At 37.6% G+C, this 20698-nt stretch overlaps 1 protein-coding gene across 1 annotated transcript in view; it reads left to right on the forward strand.

Moving 5' to 3' along the window:
• RP1 (RP1 axonemal microtubule associated) overlaps positions 1 to 20698 on the forward strand; it is a 180182-nt gene that overhangs the window by 50401 nt on the left and 109083 nt on the right. Inside the window, exon 6 of the mRNA XM_060198887.1 lies at positions 6202 to 6353. Coding sequence (XP_060054870.1) covers positions 6202 to 6353 — 152 coding nt within the window. The remainder of the gene's footprint in view (positions 1 to 6201; positions 6354 to 20698) is intronic.

Here is a 20698-nt window from a genome sequence, read left to right on the forward strand (position 1 = left end):
TAATTTGGTATTTGGACTGGGATCCTTTACTTGTGCTTTGTACCATGTGAGCTTAACCTTTTGTGCTACCACTCGGACCCCTGGTGTGTCCTTTTATTTCATGCTCATATAAAAGTTTGGGTAAGTCCTCTTATCCTATGGTCTTGTCAATATTTCCATTTTATAAATAAATTTACAAAACATTTAAAAATAAAAACAAAAAGTTGTGAAAAATTGTGTAAGAGAGGTGGCCAGCAGTAAAACACATGTGTGATACCCTTATTTTGATACCTGGCATCACAAGATAAATAAAGTAAAAGGAAGTCTAAAGCATTCGCCTTATTAACCAACATACCACCATGTATCCTTGGAAAGTATATTTTGTAATGAAATAATATTTTACTGCAAAGCATTAAGAGTTGGTAAGAACTCAGAACAATAGTGGACTCTCAGGCCAATTCAGGTAGCTGAATAGAAAAATTAATTGTATTATCAAATAACATTAAAATTTCCAGTGGGGGTTGTATTGTTATATGGAAAACTGACAAATAAATGTCATGCATGTACAAACTATTGTATTTACTGTCAACTGTAAAACATTAATCCCCCAATAAAAAAAAAGAAAACAAACTTGCGAATAGAGAAAAAAATTACTGTCTTGAAACAGTGGAAGTTTGTAAAACATTAATCCCCCAATAAAAAAAAAAAGAAAACAAACTTGCGAATAGAGAAAAAAATTACTGTCTTGAAACAGTGGAAGTTTAGACTTGGAGTGAGGTGATTGTTTTGCAATAGATCTCTAGAATTTGTTTATTTTACACAGTTGAAATTCTATTTCTTTTTGTGTGAATTTGGGCAGATTTTGTTCTTAGAGGAATTTGTTTATTTTATCTAGGTTATTAAGTTAGTGGACATAGAGTCATTTTCAGTATCCTTTTATTATCATTTTGATTTTTTTTTTCATGGGATCTGTAGTGAAATCCTCTCTTTCATTTCTAATATTAGCAATTTATATTCTCTCTCTGGTTTTTTATTAACCTGGATAAAACATATTGATTTTATTGAGCTTTTCAAAGAACTGAGTTTTGGTTTCACTGATTTTTTAAATTGACTTTTCTGTTTTTAATTTAATCGATGTCTGCCTTCTGTATTCTTTCTTTTTTGCTTACTTTGGTTTAATTTCTTCTTTTTCTACTCTCTGATGGAAAAAACTTAGAAGACTGATTTTAGATATTTCTTCTTTACTAATATACATTCAATGTTTTATTCCCCTAAACATTGTTTTTGCAGCATCACAGTTTTGAGAAGTTATATCTTATTTTCATTTAGTTTAAAATATTTCAAAACTTCTCTTGAAAAAATGTTTTTGACCCATGAGTTATTTAGTGGTATGCTATTTATCCCCATTTGGGAATTTCCAGTTACTTTATTGGTACTGATTTCTAGTTTAATTCCACTGCCATCTGATCAGATATTATATGATTCCTGTTCCCCCCCACACACTCATTTTATTGGGAGAACTAATGTTCTACAGGACAGCTGTTGACATGGGTAGAGTTTCTTAGCTCTCTGTGATAGGTGTCTGAACTACCCAAACTGTGTTTCAATTTGTGACTATTCTAATTGAGTTTAGGAAGAATGTGCATTCTGCTGTTATTGGGTGAGGTAACCTATAGGAGTAAATTATAAGTGTTGTTGAGCTCACCTGTGCCAATTAATTCTTATCTGTAGGATTTTTTCCCATTTCTTTTTAATGTAATCTGTGGGGAAGTCATTCCAGGGAGGGATATTTTTCAAGTTGCAGTGGGTTCATCTCTTTGTTCTTGCAGTTATATCAGCTTTTTACAGTTTGACTCTATTGTTAGACACCTACACAGTAAGGATTACCTTGTCTTCTTGGAGAATTAATCATTTTATCATCTTTTAGTACCCTTATCTATACTTCATAACTTTTGTGGCTTTGGTGCTTGCTTTGTCTGAGATTAATGAATTGTTTCATGATTTCCTTTAATTAGTGGCAGTGTGACATATATATATGTATATATATATATATATATATATATATATATATATTTTACTCTATATGTGTCTTAATATTTTTCGTTGAACAGCATGTAATTGGGTCCTTTTAATTCTGGTAGTTTTTGCCATTTATTTATTTATGCAGGTCTGGTACCTTGTGATTTAGCTAATTCCATCTACTTTTTCCTTTAGATAGAGACAGAGAGAGACAGAGACAAAGAGAGGCAGTGAGAGGGAGAGACACACTAACAGTGGAACTTTCTTGGTGCCATGGTATTCCCATATGGGCCCTGGACATTACAAATATATTTCCTAACTGGTGAGCTCTGTCTCTGGCCTATCTCTGTCTTTTAAATGAAACATTTACAAGATTGATGCTCAATGTGACTAGTGATATAATTGTATTTAAGTTTAACATATTTACTACTACTATTTTCCATTTGTTGTAATTATTCTTTGTTCCCATTTTGGTCTTTTTATTTAATTATGCCCATTGTTGTTTTGCTATTGTAATCTCTGAGATAGTACCACTTTTTGCTAATTTTTTTTTTTAAATTTAGAAATAGAGAGACAGAGGGAGAGGGAGAGAGGGAAAGATACTATAGCATCAAAGCTTCCTCCAGCTTGGTGGGGGCTATGCTTAAACCTAGGCCACACATATGATAAAGCAAGTATACTCTCCAGGGTCACCTGCACAACAAAAGATATATCATATACTAGGTGAGCCGTGTCCAAGACCTGAGTTTCTAGCCTTTGTGAGTTGTCTTCTTTTAAAAAATATTTAGAACTTGTTTCTTGCAATGAAGTTCTAGTAGCCACAATTTCACCCACTTTTTGTTTGGCAAAGTATTTATTTTTCACTTCAGATGAATGATTTTACAGGATACAGAATTCTAGGTTGGTGCTTTTTCTCTGAATGATTTGAATGTTTCATTATACTCAATCAGCATACAATCTTTTCAAAGTAGGCACTGTTCTTCCATTTGGATATGAGAAAACTTAAGACAAAGGAACATTCAATGATTTGCTCAAGGGTCTATAGATTTTTCCTGCTCCATTTCTCCTAGTCTTTATCTATAATTTTTAATACTTTATTTAAATTTCCACTTTTTTTAAATTTACCTTTTTTTAATGGGAAGGAGAGAAATTGAGCAAGGAAGGGGAAGTAGAGAGGAAGAGAAACAGATAGAGAAACACCTATACCACAGCTTCACTGCTTCTGAAGCTTCCCCTCTGCAGGTGAGGACTGAGAGCTTGAACCCAAGTTCTTGTGCATGGAAATGTGACTGCTCAGTTGGGTGCACCACCATCTGGCCCATTTCTTCTATAATCTTAAATTTACACAGGCTCCTATGCTAAATATGAATAGATATAAGCTAAGCACAAGATCAGATTGATTAGGCTTATAGTTAATGGTATTTATGTAATTTCCTCATATTTGGGAGATATTCTCTAACCTGATCCAGCTTTCTGGTTCTGGTCTCAACTCTGGCACCATCTTCCCAGACAGTACTTTTAGCCAGCCTACCTGCACGCTAGCTATCTGGTTCAAGCAAAAACTACTAAAGTCATGGTCCCCACAGAATATACCTAGAGCAAACTTCCTAGCTTCTTCCTATACGAAGACCCTTAGTTCTATCTGCTCTATTCTTACTAAATAGTTTGTTCAGCTTTATTTATATCTTATTGCTTTTCAGCCACCAAGTTGCTGTTGGTGGGAATTATATAGCATTGTATCCTTTTCTTACAATCTTGTTAATCATTATGAAGTCACTAATAAAAAAATGAGATGTTGAGAGAATTTTTGGCTATTTTGAGGTAGTCTATTTTCTCACTGTCTGTTCTTGAGAATAAAGGTATTGAGAAAAGGTGGATTTTCTGAAAGTAGGTGCCAGTGCTGAATCAAAGTAAGTGGTGGTAGAGATTAGAGTAGGGTAGACTCTGAGGATTGTGAGGCTTGGGAGGGGGGCTAGCAGTTGATAGAGTTCTTTTTAAAAAATTGTTTAGTTATTATTATTTTTATTAGTGATTTAGTATTGATTTACAAAACCATAAGATAACAGGGGTATAATTCCACACCATTCCTACCTCCAGAGTTCGGTGTCCCCAGTCCCCCCATGGGCAACTACAATGGTTCTCCAAAGATCACAGATTCAGCACTGGCACCTACTTTCAGAAAATCCATCTTTTATCAATACCTTTATTCTCAAGAACAGACAGTGAGAAAATAGACTACTTCATAATATGGAATTCTGTGTTGACATTTTCTTTGCTTTAATCCCTTTAAAAATGGCATTCACTTTCTTTGGACTTCTAATCTTTTAGATGATAAATACACAGTTATTAAATTCATCACTCCACTGTAATAATGGACCATTTTCTCTGCTACTAAATTCCTTTCATTGCATTTTTTGTTTTGTTTTGGTTATGATATTTATAGGAAGGAATTGCTTCGGATTTGTCTTGTTTAGGATTAACTCTTCTTTTAAAATCTGTTAATATATGTTTTTATTTTTGCTAGAGTTGGAAAGTTATTATCTTAATTTTTATTTTTTATCTAAATTTTTTTTTTCTTGCCTCCTGGGTTATTGCTGAGGCTTGGTGTCTGCACTATGAATCCACTGCTCCTGTAGCCATTTTTTCAATTTTTTGGATAGGACAGAGAGAAATTGAGAAGGGAGTGGAAGATAGAGAGGGAAAGAGAAAGATAAGACACTTGCTTCACTGCTTGTGAAATGACCCCTCCTGTAGGTGTGGAGCCAGGGGCTGGAACCAGGATATTGGATATTTGGAGGATACTGATATTTCTTTTCTTTCTTTGTTTCTCTCTTTCTTTCTTTCTCTCTCTTTCTCTCTTTCTTTCTTATTTTTATGGTGGTGCAGGGGATTGAACCTGGGACGAGGCATGAAAGTCTCTTTGTATAACCATTATGCTACCTACCTCTGCCTTCAATGTTTCTCTGAAATCTTTGTCTAATAATTATAAGGCTGGTGTCATCTCAACATTAGTGTCTTGTCATTCATTTTATTTTACCCTGTGAATTAAGTTTCTTGGTTTTTCATATGCTGAATATTTTTTGGTTCTATCTTGGAGACACTATTATATCTTGGATATTATTCAAGGCACTGTGTATTATTTAAATCCCATGTGGAAAATTCATATTTCTGTTTTAATAGGTAACTTGATGGTTAGTTTCAGGACACCAATTCTGGTTCTAATGTCAGTTCAATTTTCAGACTCTAGTATTATTCAGATCTGTTCTAGATGTGTACTATTTGGTGGTAAATCTGAAGTTTAGATGGAGTTTGGCTGTTAGTTTAAATCTTATAGTATTTGGTATACTGGATAAACTCAGATTTATACATTGTTAGCTTAAGGGTAAGTCCAGGTGTTCATAACTAACTGGGAGTTTCCTTCCTTCCTTCCTTCCTTCCTTCCTTCCTTCCTTCCTTCCTTCCTTCCTTCCTTCTCCTCCTCCTCCTTTTTTTTCTCTCTGTATATCCTCTTTCGACTTATGATTTCTCTTGCTCCTATTTTTGATCCTTTGACTGGTTCTCTGGTGGTTTAATAGATCTGTTCTGTTGTATACTTCCACAGTCTTCCGGTGTCTAAGCCTAAGCAGTGGTAGGCTAAGGAGAGGAAAGTAACAGAGGAGATAGACTTTATCCTTTTGAAACCCAGCTCTGCTGAGCAGAGGCAAAAATTCTTCTCTCTCAGAGTTGTGATTCATATATTCTTTTGTTAAGACACTGGGATATGAGAGAATGTAGAAGTGAAAGAGGGAGAAGAAAAGATAAAATAGCTTTACCACTTCTGTGTGTTCTTTTTCCTGCTTCTGAATCCATACAAGAAGGCTTCTTCTTAGCTCCTTATGTTTCAGCTTCAGTGTCTTCTTCCAAGAGTTTGGCACACTGAGTCCAAATTGGCAGATACTAGAGGATCAAAAATGTTAAAGTCACCATCTCTTCTTTTTACTTTAAAATTTAGTCTTCTTACCTAACCCTCCTGTTACTGTTTACTTTTCAGTGTTCATGTCACTCTGTTCCATTCACTGTCAAAAGCTTATGGCTGTGTTCAGTGGTATAATTTGAGTGTTGCTCCATTCTACCTGGAATTGGAATTTTTGATATAGTATATACTGTTTTTTCTATCATGTGAGAAATTTTGCTATCCAAATCTTATTTTTCTTTTGTTTTTAGTGACCATATATGAAGTATATGTGGCAACGGGTGAGCTTTGGAATGCTGGGACTGTAGCAAATGTCTACATTTCTATCTGTGGGGAAAAGGGGGATACTGGATCCAGACAACTGTTTAGATCGAAGAACTCTGTCAAATTTTTAAGAGGACAAGTAAGTAAACATACCTATAATTTATCTATCTATCTATCTATCAATTATCTATTTATCTATCTAGATATATATATGTATATTTCTTAACAGACCAGTGAAAATACATAAAATATAAAATCTTAAGTATTTTCTGATCCATAGTCTGACATGTTATCCATTATACTGCTGGCCTCATACCACATTGTGTTTTCTGAGTTTTTTTCCCCATAAATTATTTTACTGGGGGACATAATGGCTTATAAGACACTTGTCACAAGGGTTCCCCATGATAGGTACTTATACGTTACTCCCATCACTAATTCAAGTCTTCCTCCGTCATCATACACTGGTATTAACTATTTTTAAGTGCACAATATAGTCATATTAAGAAATTTGTGCAACTGAGCTCTAGCAATTTTTTATCTAGTTTTTGAACAATTTCTCATTGCTTCCTATTCCCAGTATTTGAAACCATCATGCTACTTTCTCATTCTATGAATTTGACTACATTAGATAATTCATATAATTGGAATAATAAAAATAGGAGTAGTAATAATTAGCATTATGTCCTCAAGGTTCACTCATGTAGTAGAATATAATGGGATCTCCTTCCCTTTTAAGATGGGATAATGTGCTGCTAAAAGTGTATTCTACATTTTATGCTTTCTTTCATCCACTGATGACTGTCTTGGATACTTTGAATTCATGGTTTATTGTGGCCTGTTTAGCTGAAAGCATGACTATGTAAATATCTCCTTAGTATCTTCCCCTAAATTGCTTCAGTATTTCACAAATGTGACTGCTGAACTATATGGAATTGCTGTATTTATTATTTTGAGGAACTGGCATAATACTATGTTTTTACAGGTCCTGCTTTTTTGACAGTAGGAATGTGAGGTGATATTTTATTGTGGTTTTGTTTTACATTTCTTTAACATTAAAGTACTGAATTTTTAATATATTTATTTGGACTTTTGCATATCATCTTTATAGAAATGGTCTTTTTTATATTTATTTTCCCTTTTGTTACCTTTTTTTGTTGTTGTAATTATTATTGTTGTTGTTATTGATGTCATTGTTAGACAGAGAGAAATGGAGAAAGTAGGGGAAGACACAGAGGGGGAAAGATAGACACCTGCAGACCTGCTTCACTGCCTGTGAAGTGACTCCCCTGCAGTTGGGGAGCCGGGGGCTTGAACTGGGTTCCTAACGCCAGTCCTTGCGCTTCATGCCATGTACACTTAACCCACTGCGCTACCGCCTGACTCCCTGGCCATTTATTTTTTAGCTGCTTTAAAATCAAGTTACTTGTTGCTTTATAGGAAGTCTTTACATATTATGCATATTAACTACTTATTATGTATTTGTAAATATTTCCTCCCATCATCTAAGTTGATCTCCACTCTTCATTGTATCTTTTTATTTTATTTTACTGTTTGTTTATTTATTTATTTAGACAGAGACAGAGAGAAATCAAGAGGGAAAGGGAAGCTAGAGAGGGAGAAAGAGAAACACCTGAAGCACTGCTCCACTCCTTAAGAAGCTTTCCTCCTAGCAGGTTGTGACTGAGGTCTTGAACCCTAGTCCTTACGCTCAACCAGGTGCACTCAACAAAAATTTCCCCTTGTTTACTTGTAGAAGTTTTTACCTTTGGGTATTATGTTTGGATCTTTAATTCATTTTGAGATAGTTATCTCATTTTATTTATTTATTTTGGATAGCAAGAGACAGAAATTGAGAAGCATGGGGGAGATAGATAGAGACAAGTGCTGTGCTGCTTCACTTCTCTTCAAGTTTCCCTGTGCAGTGGGGGAACCATTGCAAGTTTCCCTCTGCAGTGGTTTGAACCCCAATCCTTGAGTACTGTAACATATGCACTCAACCGGAAGTGCCACCACCTGGCCTTTGAGGTAGTTTTTGGATATAATATAACATGACTGTTCTAATTCTTTCACTTGCATGTGACAGCTTTCTCACACCATTTTGGAAAGACAGCCTTTTCCTTACTAAGTGGTATTGGCACCCTTGCTGAAGATCATTTGACCATATAGATTAGTGTTTATCTCTGGACTCTATTTTATACTGTTTGAATTAGTTTTATTTCTAATTTCTTGAGTTGCACACTTAGTTCATTTGAAGTTTTTCTTATTTTTGATATATATATGCACACACACATATATACATGTATGTCTGAAGCATGATTTTGCTGCACTATAAATTTTAGTATGTTTCTTTAAAGCTTTTGTTTATTTAGGAAAGTTAATTTTTGCTTTTTTTTTTTTTTGCCTCCAGGGTTACTGCTGGGGTTCAGTGTCTGCACCATGAATCCTCTGCTCCTGGAGGCTATTTCCCCTTTTATTGCCCTTGTTGTTTATCGTTATTGTTATTGGATAGGACAGAGAGATATGGAGAGAGGAGGGTAAGACAGAGAGGGGGAGAGAAAGATAGACAACTGCAGGCTTGCTCCACCACCTGTGAAGCCACTCCCCTGCAGGTGGGGAGCCGGGGGCTAGAACTGGGATCCCTCCTCTGGTCCTTGCGCTTCGCACCAAATGCGCTTAACCCGCTGCGCTACCCCGACTTCTGAGTAAGGCTGTTTTTATGGAACATGTGATTGGGCAGAAATACTCTTTTTGTAGTATACCGTGTCATGTATTAAAGGGTGACAGTGTTTCCTATGAACTTGTACTGGGTATAGACAGTATATTTGTTGATGAGTGCTATTGACTCTGTAATGTGACATATGCTCTCTATAGTTTTCTTATTCAGAGGCAGAATGGTTTAGAAGGAAAGTAACCTTTTTACGATTATTATCATCAATATTATTATTCCTTCATCAAAGTTATCACTGGATGTTGATTACTGCACTGTTATGGGTCGTTATTTGTTTTTTTTTTGAGAGTAAGAGACTGAGGGAGATAGGAAGGCAGAGCGAGAAGGAGAATCTGCAATACTGCTCCTCCTCTGCTGAAGCTTCCTCCCTGAAGGTGCTCCCATGTAGTGGCTGGAGTTTTGAAAACAGGTCCTTGTGTATGGTAACATGTGAGCTCTACCAGATGAACCGCCACTTGACTGCCAGAGAGTGATCTATATTCTTTTTCAGAAGAACTGAGCTCTAGATTTGGTTTTGTGCCTAACACTTATCTGTAAAATATTATGTAATTTTCCCACTGAATGACTTTTAAGGATAAGATAAAATGTATTTGAAGACATTATACAACAGCAAAGGCTAGCCTATTTTCTAAATGATCTTTTAGCAGGAATGTTAAATAATTTTTTCTTGTATTTTCACTTGTAGCATTATTTTAGATTTTATTGAAAGAGCTCTGGACTTCTCAGTTTTTTTTGTTTTTGTTTGTTTTGTTTTGTTTTTTGCCTCCAGGGTTATTTCTGGGGCTTGGTGCCTGCATTACGAAGCCATTGCTCCTGGAGGCCATTTTTCCTCATTTTGTTGCCTTTGTTGTCATTAGTGTTATTGTTGCCATTGATGTTGTTGTTGGATAGGACAAAGAGAAATCGAGAGAGGAGGGGAAGACAGAAAGGGGGAGAGAAAGACAGACTCCTGGAGACCTGCTTCACCACCGTGAAGCCACCCCCCGGCAAGTGTCCCCTGCAAGTGTTGCCAGGGGTTCGAACTGGGGTCCTTAGGCTGGTCCTTGTGCTTCGTGCCATGTGCGCTTAACCCATTGCACTACTGCCTGACTCGCTGGACTTCTCAATTTTACCCATACTATGGATGCTTGCTTAAACCATTGGTGCAAAAACATAAGTAAGTAGTTTATCGTAGCAGCACATTAGACTTTAGACTTTTGACATCCTCAAGGAAACACTCACGAAAGACATGTCTCTGATATCTGATTACTGTAAAAAATGGCGACTAATCCCTAGCACTGCAAAAATGGTATCATCTGTTTTCCATCTACACCATGCCTCGGCCTCGCATGAGCTTAATGTGCAGCTTGACGATACGAGAATCCGGCATGAAGCCCAGCCAGTCTATCTTGGCATTATTCTCCATCGCACCCTGTCATTTCACGAACATCTCATAAAAACTGCAGCAAAGGTGGGAGCGAGGAATAACATCATTGCAAGACTGGCCAGCTCCTCATGGGGCGCGAGCGCTTCCACACTGTGATCATCATCTCTGGCATTATGCTATCCCACTGCAGAATACTGTGCCCCAGTATGGTTCCGTAGCCCCCATGTCCACTTGGTCGATTCCAAATTATATTCCTCCATGAGGATAATTTCTGGAACTATCCGTTCCACCCCGGTCCCATGGCTGCCAGTTCTTAGCAACATCGCCCCGCCAGATATTCGCCGGGATGCGGCATCATCTAAGTTCATTTCCCACATCTACGCTCTACTGGACCTGCCAATATCCGTGTATATCTTCGCCCACCCTGTCCAACGCTTGACGTCTCGTCATCCAATATGGTCTCCTACGCCTGCACTGAACTTCTGTGTTCCAGACTCTTGGAAACAGAGTTGGCAGTCAGCTGAGGTAAAGAACAAACACCTCATCACAGACCCCTGCAAGCGTCAACCCGGCTTTGACCTAGCACGTTATGACTGGGCCCTCCTCAATCGCTATCGAACAGGCCATGGCCGGTGCACTGCTATGTTCCATCGCTGGGGAGCCAGAGACGACCCGAACTGCCCCTGCGGCTACAGACAGACTATGACCCACATAGTCAACGACTGCCACCTCTCCAGATTCAAAGGAGGTCTCGAAACTTTACATCAGGCTCAACCTGATGCTGTTGACTGGCTACGGAAGAAGGGCAAACGCTAGAAGAAGAAGGAGAAGGAGAAGGAGAAGGAGAAGGAGAAGGAGAAGGAGAAGAAGAAGACTTTAGAGAAGTGCTATATATTTCCAATACTTTTTTTTTGCCTAAATTACCAAAATTCATTTAAAAACATTGGATTTATGAATATTCAGTAAAAATTGTTAGTGTTGAGTGGTGGTGCACTGGGTTAAGTGCACACATCACAGCGCACAAGGACCCAGGTTCAAGTCCCTAGTTCCTACCTACAGGAAAGATGCTTCACAATTTTCCACCTTTCAATTTCTCTGTCTCTATACTAAGTAAATAAAAGAATATTTAAAAAATTGTCAACAAATATTTCTTCAAAAGATTAAAGAAATGGAATTTTTAGGATGTTATATGATTTGCAAAGACATAGAACACTTCTAGGCTTATATTTTTGTAGTTAATGTTAGCAACAGATAAAAATAGTATTTACTTGAAAACTTAAGTTCTATAAATTGATATTACTTCACTTTTTTTACTGACTTAACATTGGTTTAATTTGCCATACATTTTTGGGAGATGTAGCTTTACTTTTAAAATTTATACCTTTTCCCTCTCAGTACTTCTTTAGCTGTGTCCCAAATATTTTGATAGGTGTGTCTTCATTTTCATTTGTTTCCAGGAACATTTGAATTTCCTGCTTGAGTGAATCTCTGACCCAGTGGTTCTTAAGGAGTATGTTGTTTAGTTTCCAAATTCTGTGACTTTTAATAATTGTCTGTTGTTAAATGTTAGTTTTACTCCACTGTGGTCTGAGAAGATACTTGGGATGATTTCAATGTTCTTGAATTTATTGATGTTGTCTTTGTGACCTAACATGTGGTCTATCCTTGAGTATGTGTTATGTGGATTTGAAAAGAAGGTGTATTCCAGTTTTTTGGGGTGAAGGACTCTGAAAATGTCGAAGAGGTCTAGTCTGTCAATCTCTTCATTAAATCTCTTGTATCTTTGTTGATTCTCTGCTTTGTTGATCTGTCTAAGTGTTAGAGTAGGGTATTAACGTCTCCCACTATTATTGTATTACTATTGATGTATTTTTGAAATTCTTTCAGTAGGTGCTTGACATATTTAGATGGTCCCTCACTGGGTACATAGATGTTAATAATTGCTAAGTCTTATTGGCTGATTGATCCTCTAATCATTATGTAATGTCCTTGCATATCTTTTATTACTTTATTTAATTTAAAATCTATTGTGTCTGAGATGAGAATGGCTGTTCCTGCCCTTTTTTGTGGTCTGTTAACCTGTATGATAGTTTTCCATCCTTTCACTTCAAGTCTGTGTTTATCTTGTTGTGTGAGATGGGATTCTTGCAAGCAGCATATGGTTGGGTTATGTTTTCTGATCCATCCCCCCACCCTGTGCCTTTTGATGGGCAAGTTTAAGCCATTGACACTTATTGATATTATGGATTTAATGTATTATAGTGCCATTGTTCAAAAAAAATTTTTTTTGTTTGCTCTGATATATTGCCAGTTTTATAGTGATGTTCTTGTTTATAAGAGGTCTTTTAGAACCTCTTTCAGGGCTGGTTTGGTGATGGTTGCCTCCTTTAACTGTTGTTTGTCTAAGAAGGTTTTGATCCCTCCATCTAGTTTGAATGAAAGTCTAGCAGGATATATTGTCCTTGGTTGAAACCCTTTTTCATTCAGGGCCCGATAGATATCTTGCCATTCTCTTCTAGCTTTTAGAGTTTGAATGGAGAAATCTGCAGATAATCTTATGGGTTTTCCCTTGTATGTGACTTTTTGTTTCTCTCTTGCAGCCTTTAGGATCCTTTCTTTATCCTTACTTCTTCTCATTGTGACTATGATGTGTCTTGGTATCTTCAGGTCTGGGTTGATTCTGTTTGGTACTCTCTGGGCCTCTTGAATCTTAATGTCCTTTCTGTTATTCAGGCCTGGGAAGTTTTCTTCTATTATTTCCTCTAGAATGTTTGCTTCCCCTTCCTCTCTTTATTCTCTGGCAGGCCAATTATGCGAATGTTACTTCTTTTGAGATCATCCCATATGTCTCTGTTGTTGTTTTCAGTGTCTCTCAATCTCTTTTTTAAGCTCTTTCACCTCTTTCTTTGTTTTCTCTAACTCATCCTCTGTCTGACTAATTCTGTTTTCTGCTTCTGTTAGTCTGCTTTCCCTTGCCTCAGCTTCTTCATTATAGCTATTTCAGCTTTCAGTTCTCTAATTGCCTCAAGATAATCAGTATTTTCCTTGGGGGTCTCAACTGTTGTTTCCCTAATACTGCCATCCCTTTCCTCCAATGTTGTTTTCATTTCTGTGATTAATAAGTTTATTATTGCTTGCATACTTTTCTTATCTATGGTTACTTCTGGCTGATTTGTAGTTTCTTCTGGGCTCTTGTCTTCATTCATTGGAGTAGCAGTTTTATTTGTTTTTGATCTACCCATTTTTTTGATTTATGTGTTTTTTTTTTTTTTTTTTTGCTGTGTTGTTCCTCAGTTGTTGTGTCTTGAGCACAAGCAACACTTTACTAAATACCTTTATGACAATTGCACTCACCAACCTCAGGAATTACAGTAGCATCTGAAGCAAGTATTGAAGTAGTTTAATCACTACCAGTTAGCCAAATAATTTCTCCAGTCCGTGAAAAAATAGTAACCAAATCCTAGTGAAGAAGAAAAAGAAAAGAAAGAAGGGATAGCAAGAATAGACAGTTTTGCAAATCTACTATCCACTGTATATTCTAGGGGTAACAAGAGGAGAAAGGGGACTAGAGCAGAGATACACACATAGAGAGTCCACTCTGAGTCAGATTTCTTCCCCAAAATAATTCAGAAATTCAGAAAGGCAAAGAAGGTGGAAGGAAGGAGTGTATGACAAGATAAAAAAAAAAGAAAGAAAAAGAAAAAAGAGACAAGTGAGAGAAAAGGGAAAAGATAAGAAAAAGAGCTGTAATTAAAGAGCAGTGAAAAGAAAAAAAAACCTCCGGACTAGACAAGGATGGCTGAAATAGACAGTTATGCAAATCTACTATCCACTGTATATTCTAGGGGTGGCTAAAGGAGGAAGGGAAGTTGAGCAGAGACACTCGCAGTGAGAGTCCACACTGAGTCAGAATTCTTCCCCAAAATAATTCCCAAATGTGTATCAGTGAATTCAAAAAAGCACACTGTTTGGTGGTGTGGGGGCTGGGTCCTGTGGCTTTGGAAGATGTAGGATTAAGGAAGAAAGGATGACAAGAATGAGAAAAAGAAAAAAAAAGAAAGAGAGAAAAAAGAAAAAGATAAGAAAAAGAACAGTCATAAAAGAGCGGTAAAAGGAAAGATTTTTTAAAATTTATTTTTAATTATTTAATTAGCTATGTGGGGTGTGGTGGTGGGGGTTTGGCTACTTAGAAAGAAAAAAAAGGCCAGAGGTTTCAGAAGGGTATAGACTTAGAATGAATGATACTCCCTGGTGGGACAGGAATTTGGTAAAGAAAGAAAGAGGCTCAGCAGGGGAGCCTGCTAGGAGCTGGTCCCCAGGGACTGGTTATACGGGGGGTGGGTAGGGGGAGGAGGTGTGCTTTATAATTAAATGGAAAAAAATGTTTTTCCCCCTTTTTTTCTACTCTATTTCTTTTTTTTTTTTTTTTTTTTTTTTTTTTATTTAAATTTTTAATTTAAGAAAGGATTAGTGAACAAAGGCATAAGGTAGGAGGGGTACAACTCCACACAATTCCCACCACCCAATGCCCATAACCCACCCTCTCCCATGATAGCCTTCCCATTCTCTAGCCCTCTGGGAGCATGGACCCAGGGTCGTTGAGGGTTGCAGAAGGTAGAAGGTCTGGCTTCTGTAATTGCTTCCCTGCTGAACATGGGTGTTGACTGGTCGGTCCATACTCCCAGTCTGCCTCTCTCTTTCCCTAGTCAGGTGTGTCTCTGGGGAAGCTGAGCTCCAGGACACATTGGTGGGGTCTTCAATCCAGGGAAGCCTAGCCAGCATCCTGGTGGCATCTGGAACCTGGTGATTGAAAAGAGAGTTAACATACAAAGCCAATCAATTTGTTGAGCAAACATGGATCCCAAGATTGGAATAGTGGAGAGGAAGTGTTGGGGAGGTACTCACTGCAAACTCTAGTGTAATGCTGCTTTCAGGTATATATTTTGCAGTAGTTTATGGATACGTGTGCACATACGCTCTCTCTCACAGAAACTGGTATATGTCTAGGTTATGGGACTTTGTTAGAAAGTGAACTACCTGAGATGAAATTAGAGTGTACTATAAAAGGAAAGGTCTCACCCGAGTAATGAAGCTGAAGGGTTGTCACTCCACACGTGAAGTCTCTGGATACACTCTGAGGTGAAGCATGTTGAGATGGCAATCGTTGCTTTGGTTAGGTTGTGATCGGCGGATGCAATATTATTTGGTATGGAATGGGAGAAGCATACGGGAAAGTGAGCCCTATCCAAGGGTGCCAGGACTGGGGGAAGTAGGGGCTCTATAGTGAAGATGTGAGGTTCCTGCTGTCTTAGGGTTCAAAAAGACAATCAATAGTTAATATTACCCACACATTATTTGTTAATTGGGTTAACTTTGAAAAGTCCCTTTGTTATGGTTTGCTGTACAGTACCCAGTATCTTGTATATAGCTGTGCTATTGGAAGCTTCTAATCTACTTGGTCTAGGCTTTTGAGAGAGTCCGCATATCAAATACGTAGCCTATCTATTAAAAAGATTCAGTTTGTCTTTTGAGAACCTTTGAGACATACAATTGATTTCCCCCTCTCATATTAATTAACTAGTGATTTATATGACTACATTTTGCTAGGAGTGTACATAAACACCATTCCCATCACCAAAGGACCGTGACCCATCCCTCCCGCCCATTCCCACCCCCCACTGGCCCAGGAAGCTACATGTCTACTCCTCACCACTGGGTTTTTACTTTGGTGCCCTACTTACAATTTGATCAGGTCCTGCTTTTAGTTTCCCTTTCAAATCTTCTAAGTCAGCTTCTGTTGATGAGTGGGATCATCCCATACTCATCTTTAACTTTCTGACTTAGTCCACTTAACATAATTCCTTCTAGCTCTGTCCAAGATGGGTCAGAGAAGGTGAGTTCATTGTTCTTGATAGCTGCATAGTATTCCATTGTGTATATATACCACAGCTTTCTCAGCCATTCATCTGTTGTTGGGCACCTGGGTTGCTTCCAGGTTTTAGCTATTATGAATTGTGCTGCTATGAACATAGGAGTACACACCTCTTTTTGGTTGGGTGTTATGGAGTCCTTGGGGTATAACCCCAGGAGAGGAATTATTGGGTCATATGGAAGGTCCATGTCTAGCCTTCTGAGGGTTTTCCAGACTGCTCTCCACAGAGGCTGTACCAATTTACATTCCCACCAGCAATGTAAAAGGGTTCCTCTGTCCCCACATCCTCTCCAGCATTTGTTGCTGCTGTCCTTTTTGATGTATGCCATTCTTACAGGAGTGAGGTGGTATCTTAGTGTTGTCTTAATTTGCATTTCTCTGACAATCAGTGACCTAGAGCAGTTTTTCATATGTTTGTTAGCCTTTTGGATCTCCTCTGTGGTGAGTGTTTTGTTCATTTCCTCTGCCCATTTTTGGATGGGGTCATTTGCTTTTTTGTGGCTAAGTTTGCTGAGCTCTTTATATATTTTGGTGATTAGTTTCTTGTCTGATGTCTGGCATGTAAAGATCTTCTCCCATTCTGTGAGGGGTCTCTCTGTTTGTTTAATAGTTTCTTTGGATGTGCAGAAGCTTTTCAATTTGATGTAGTCCCATTGGTTTGTTTCTGCTTTGGTCTTCCTTGCAATTGGGTTTGATTCATCGAAGATATCCTTGAGGTGTAGATGGGAAAGTGTTTTACCAATGTTTTCCTCTAAGTATTTGATTGTTTCTGGTCTGACATCTAGGTCTTTGATCCATTTGGAGTTGATTTTTGTTTCTGGTGAGATAAAGTAGTTCAATTTCATTCTTCTGCATGTTTCAACCCAGTTTTCCCAGCACCATTTATTGAAGAGAGCCTCCTTCTTCCATTTAATCCTTTGGGCCCCCTTATCAAAGATTAGATGCCCATAGGTGTTGGGATTTACTTCTGGGCTTTCAATTCTGTTCCACTGGTCTGTGTGCCTATTTTTGTTCCAGTACCATGCTGTTTTGTTGATGATGGCTTTATAATATAGTTTAAGCTCTGGGAGTGTGATGCCTCCATTTCTGTTTCTTTTCCTCAAGATGGTTTTGGCAATTCTAGGTGTTTTCAGGTTCCAGATAAATGATTGTAGTGTTTGTTCTATTCTCTTAAAGAAGCTTGGTGGAACTTTGATGGGTATTGCATTAAATTTGTATATGGCTCTGGGGAGAATGTTCATTTTGATGATATTTATTCTTCCAATCCATGAGCATGGGATATCTTTCCATTTCTTGGTATCAGTTTCTATCTCCTTGAGTAGCGACTCATAGTTTTCAGCATACAAGTCTTTCACTTCTTTGGTCAACTTTATTCCTAGGTATTTGATTGATTTTGCTGAAACAGTGAATGGGAGTGATTTCTGGATGTCTTCTTCTTCAGATTTAGTGTTTGCATAAAGAAATGCCACTGATTTTTGTACATTGATTTTGTAGCCTGATACCTTGCTATATTGCCTAACAACTTCCAGTAATTTTCTACTGGATTCTTTAGGTCTTTCTATGTATACTATCATATCATCTGCAAATAGTGAGAGCTTGACTTCTTCCCTTCCAATCTGTATCCCTTTGATTTCTTTCTCTTGCCTGATTGCTATGGCAAGAACTTCCAATACTATGTTGAAGAGTAACGGTGACAGTGGGCAGCCCTGTCTAGTCCCTGATCTGAGGGGGAATGCTTTCAGCTTCTCTCCATTGAGTATGATGTTGGCTGTAGGTTTGCTATATATAGACTCCACTATCTTGAGGAATTTCCCATCTATTCCCATTTTTTGTAGAGTTTTGAGCATGAATGGGTGTTGGATTTTGTCAAAGGCTTTCTCTGCATCTATTGAGATAATCATGTGGTTTTTGGCTTTGCTTTTATTGATGTGATGAATGACATTGATTGATTTACGGATGTTGAACCAGCCTTGCATTCCTGGAATGAATCCCACTTGGTCATGATGAACAATCTTTTTGATGTGTTGCTGTATCCGGTTGGCCAAGATCTTGTTTAATATTTTGGCATCTATGTTCATCAGAGATATTGGTCTGTAGTTTTCCTTTTTTGTTCTGTCCCTATCAGCTTTTGGTATCAGGGTGATGTTGGCTTCATAAAAGGTGGAAGGGAGTATTCCTGTTTCTTCAATCTTATGGAATAGCTTAAGAAGTATGGGTATTAACTGTTTCCTGAAAGTTTTGTAGAATTCGTTTGTGAAGCCATCAGGTCCAGGACTTTTGTTGTTGGGGAGATTCTTAATAACGGTTTCAATTTCTTTGTCTGTGATTGGTGCATTTAGATTTTGTAGTTCTTCTTGGTTCAGTTTTGGAAGTGCATAGGTTTCTAGGAATTGTTCCATTTCTTCCAGATTCTCTAGCTTGGTGGCATATAGTTCTTTATAGAAGTTTCGCAGAATTCTCTGGATTTCTGTGGTGTCAGTTGTGATATCTCCTGTATCGTTGACAATTCTATTAATTTGAGTCTTCTCTCTTTTTTGTTTGGTGAGTCTGGCTAGGGGTTTGTCAATTTTGTTTAATCTTTCAAAGAACCAACATTTGGCTTCATTGATCTTTTGTATGGTTCTTTTATTTTCGATGTTGTTTATTTCTGCTCTAACTTTAGTGATTTCTGTCCTTCTGGTTGCTTTAGGGTTCCTTTGTTCCTCTTCCTCTAAGTCCTTGAGGTGTGTAGTAAGTTCGTTCATTTGGGCTTCTTCTTGGTGTTTAATATGTGATTGTATAGCTATAAGTTTCCCTCTCAGTACTGCTTTAGCTGTGTCCCAAATATTTTGATAGGTTGTGTCTTCATTTTCATTAGTTTCCAGGAACATTTGAATTTCCTGTTTGAGTGAGTGTCTGACCCAGTGGTTCTTAAGGAGCGTGTTGTTTAGTTTCCAAATTCTATGTCTTTTAATAATTTTCCGTTTGTTGTTAAAAGTTAGTTTTACTCCACTGTGGTCTGAGAAGATACTTGGGATGATTTCAATGCTCTTGAATTTATTGATGCTGTCTTTGTGGCCTAACATGTGGTCTATCCTTGAGTATGTGTTATGTGGATTTGAAAAGAAGGTGTATTCCAGTTTTTTGGGGTGGAGGAGTCTGAAAATGTCCAAGAGGTCTAGTCTGTCAATCTCTTCATTCAATTCTCTTATATCTTTATTGGTTCTCTTCTTTGTTGATCTGTCTAAGTGTGAGAGTGGGGTATTGAAGTCTCCCACTATTATTGTATTACTATTGATGTATTTTTGAAATTGTTTCAATAGGTGTTTAATGTATTTAGATGGTCCCTCGTTGGGTGCATAGATGTTAATAATTGTTAAGTCTTCTTGGCTGATTGATCCTCTTATCATTATGTAATGTCCTTGCCTATCTTTTATTACTTTATTTAATTTAAAATCTATCGTGTCTGAGATGAGAATGGCTGTTCCTGCCCTTTTTTGTGGACCGTTAGCCTGTATGATAGTTTTCCATCCTTTCACTTTAAGTCTGTGTTTATCTTGTTGTGACAGATGTGATTCTTGCAAGCAGCATATGGTTGGGTTATGTTTTCTGATCCATCCCCCCACCCTGTGCCTTTTGATGGGTGAGTTTAAGCCATTGACATTTATTGATATTATGGATTTAATGTATTGTAGTGCCATTGTTCTAAGAAACAATTTGTTTGCTCTGATATATTACAAGTATTATAGTGATGTTCTTGTTTATAAGAGGTCTTTTAATACCTCTTTCAGGGCCGGCTTGGTGATAGTTGCCTCCTTTAACTGTTGTTTGTCTAAGAAGGTTTTGATCCCTCCATCTAGCTTGAATGAAAGTCTAGCAGGATATATAATCCTTGGTTGAAACCCTTTTTCATTCAGGGCTCGATAGATATCTTGCCACTCCCTTCTGGCTTTTAGAGTTTGAGTTGAAAAATCTGCAGAAAGTCTTATGGGTTTTCCCCTGTATGTGACTTTTTGTTTCTCTCTTGCAGCCTTTAGGATCCTTTCTTTATCCTTACTTCTTCTCATTGTGACTATGATGTGTCTTGGTGTTTTCAGGTCTGGGTTGATTCTGTTTGGTACTCTCTGGGCCTCTTGCACCTTGATATCCTTTCTGTTATTCAGGTCTGGGAAATTTTCTTGTATTATTTCCTCTAGGATGTTTGCTTCCCCTTCCTCTCTTTCTTCCTCTGGCAGGCCAATTATACGAATGTTACTTCTTTTGAGATCATCCCATATGTCTCTGTTGTTGTTTTCAGTGTCTCTCAATCTCTTTTTAAGCTCTTTCACCTCTTTCTTAGTTTTCTCTAACTCATCCTCTGTCTGACTAATTCTGTTTTCTGCTTCTGTTAGTCTGCTTTCCCTTGCCTCAGCTTCTTTCTTCATTACAGCTATTTCAGCTTTCAGTTCTCTAATTGTCTCAAGATAATCAGTATTT

The sequence above is a fragment of the Erinaceus europaeus genome, chromosome 1, assembly GCF_950295315.1.
Source record: "Erinaceus europaeus chromosome 1, mEriEur2.1, whole genome shotgun sequence".
Taxonomy (NCBI): Eukaryota; Metazoa; Chordata; class Mammalia; order Eulipotyphla; family Erinaceidae; genus Erinaceus; species Erinaceus europaeus.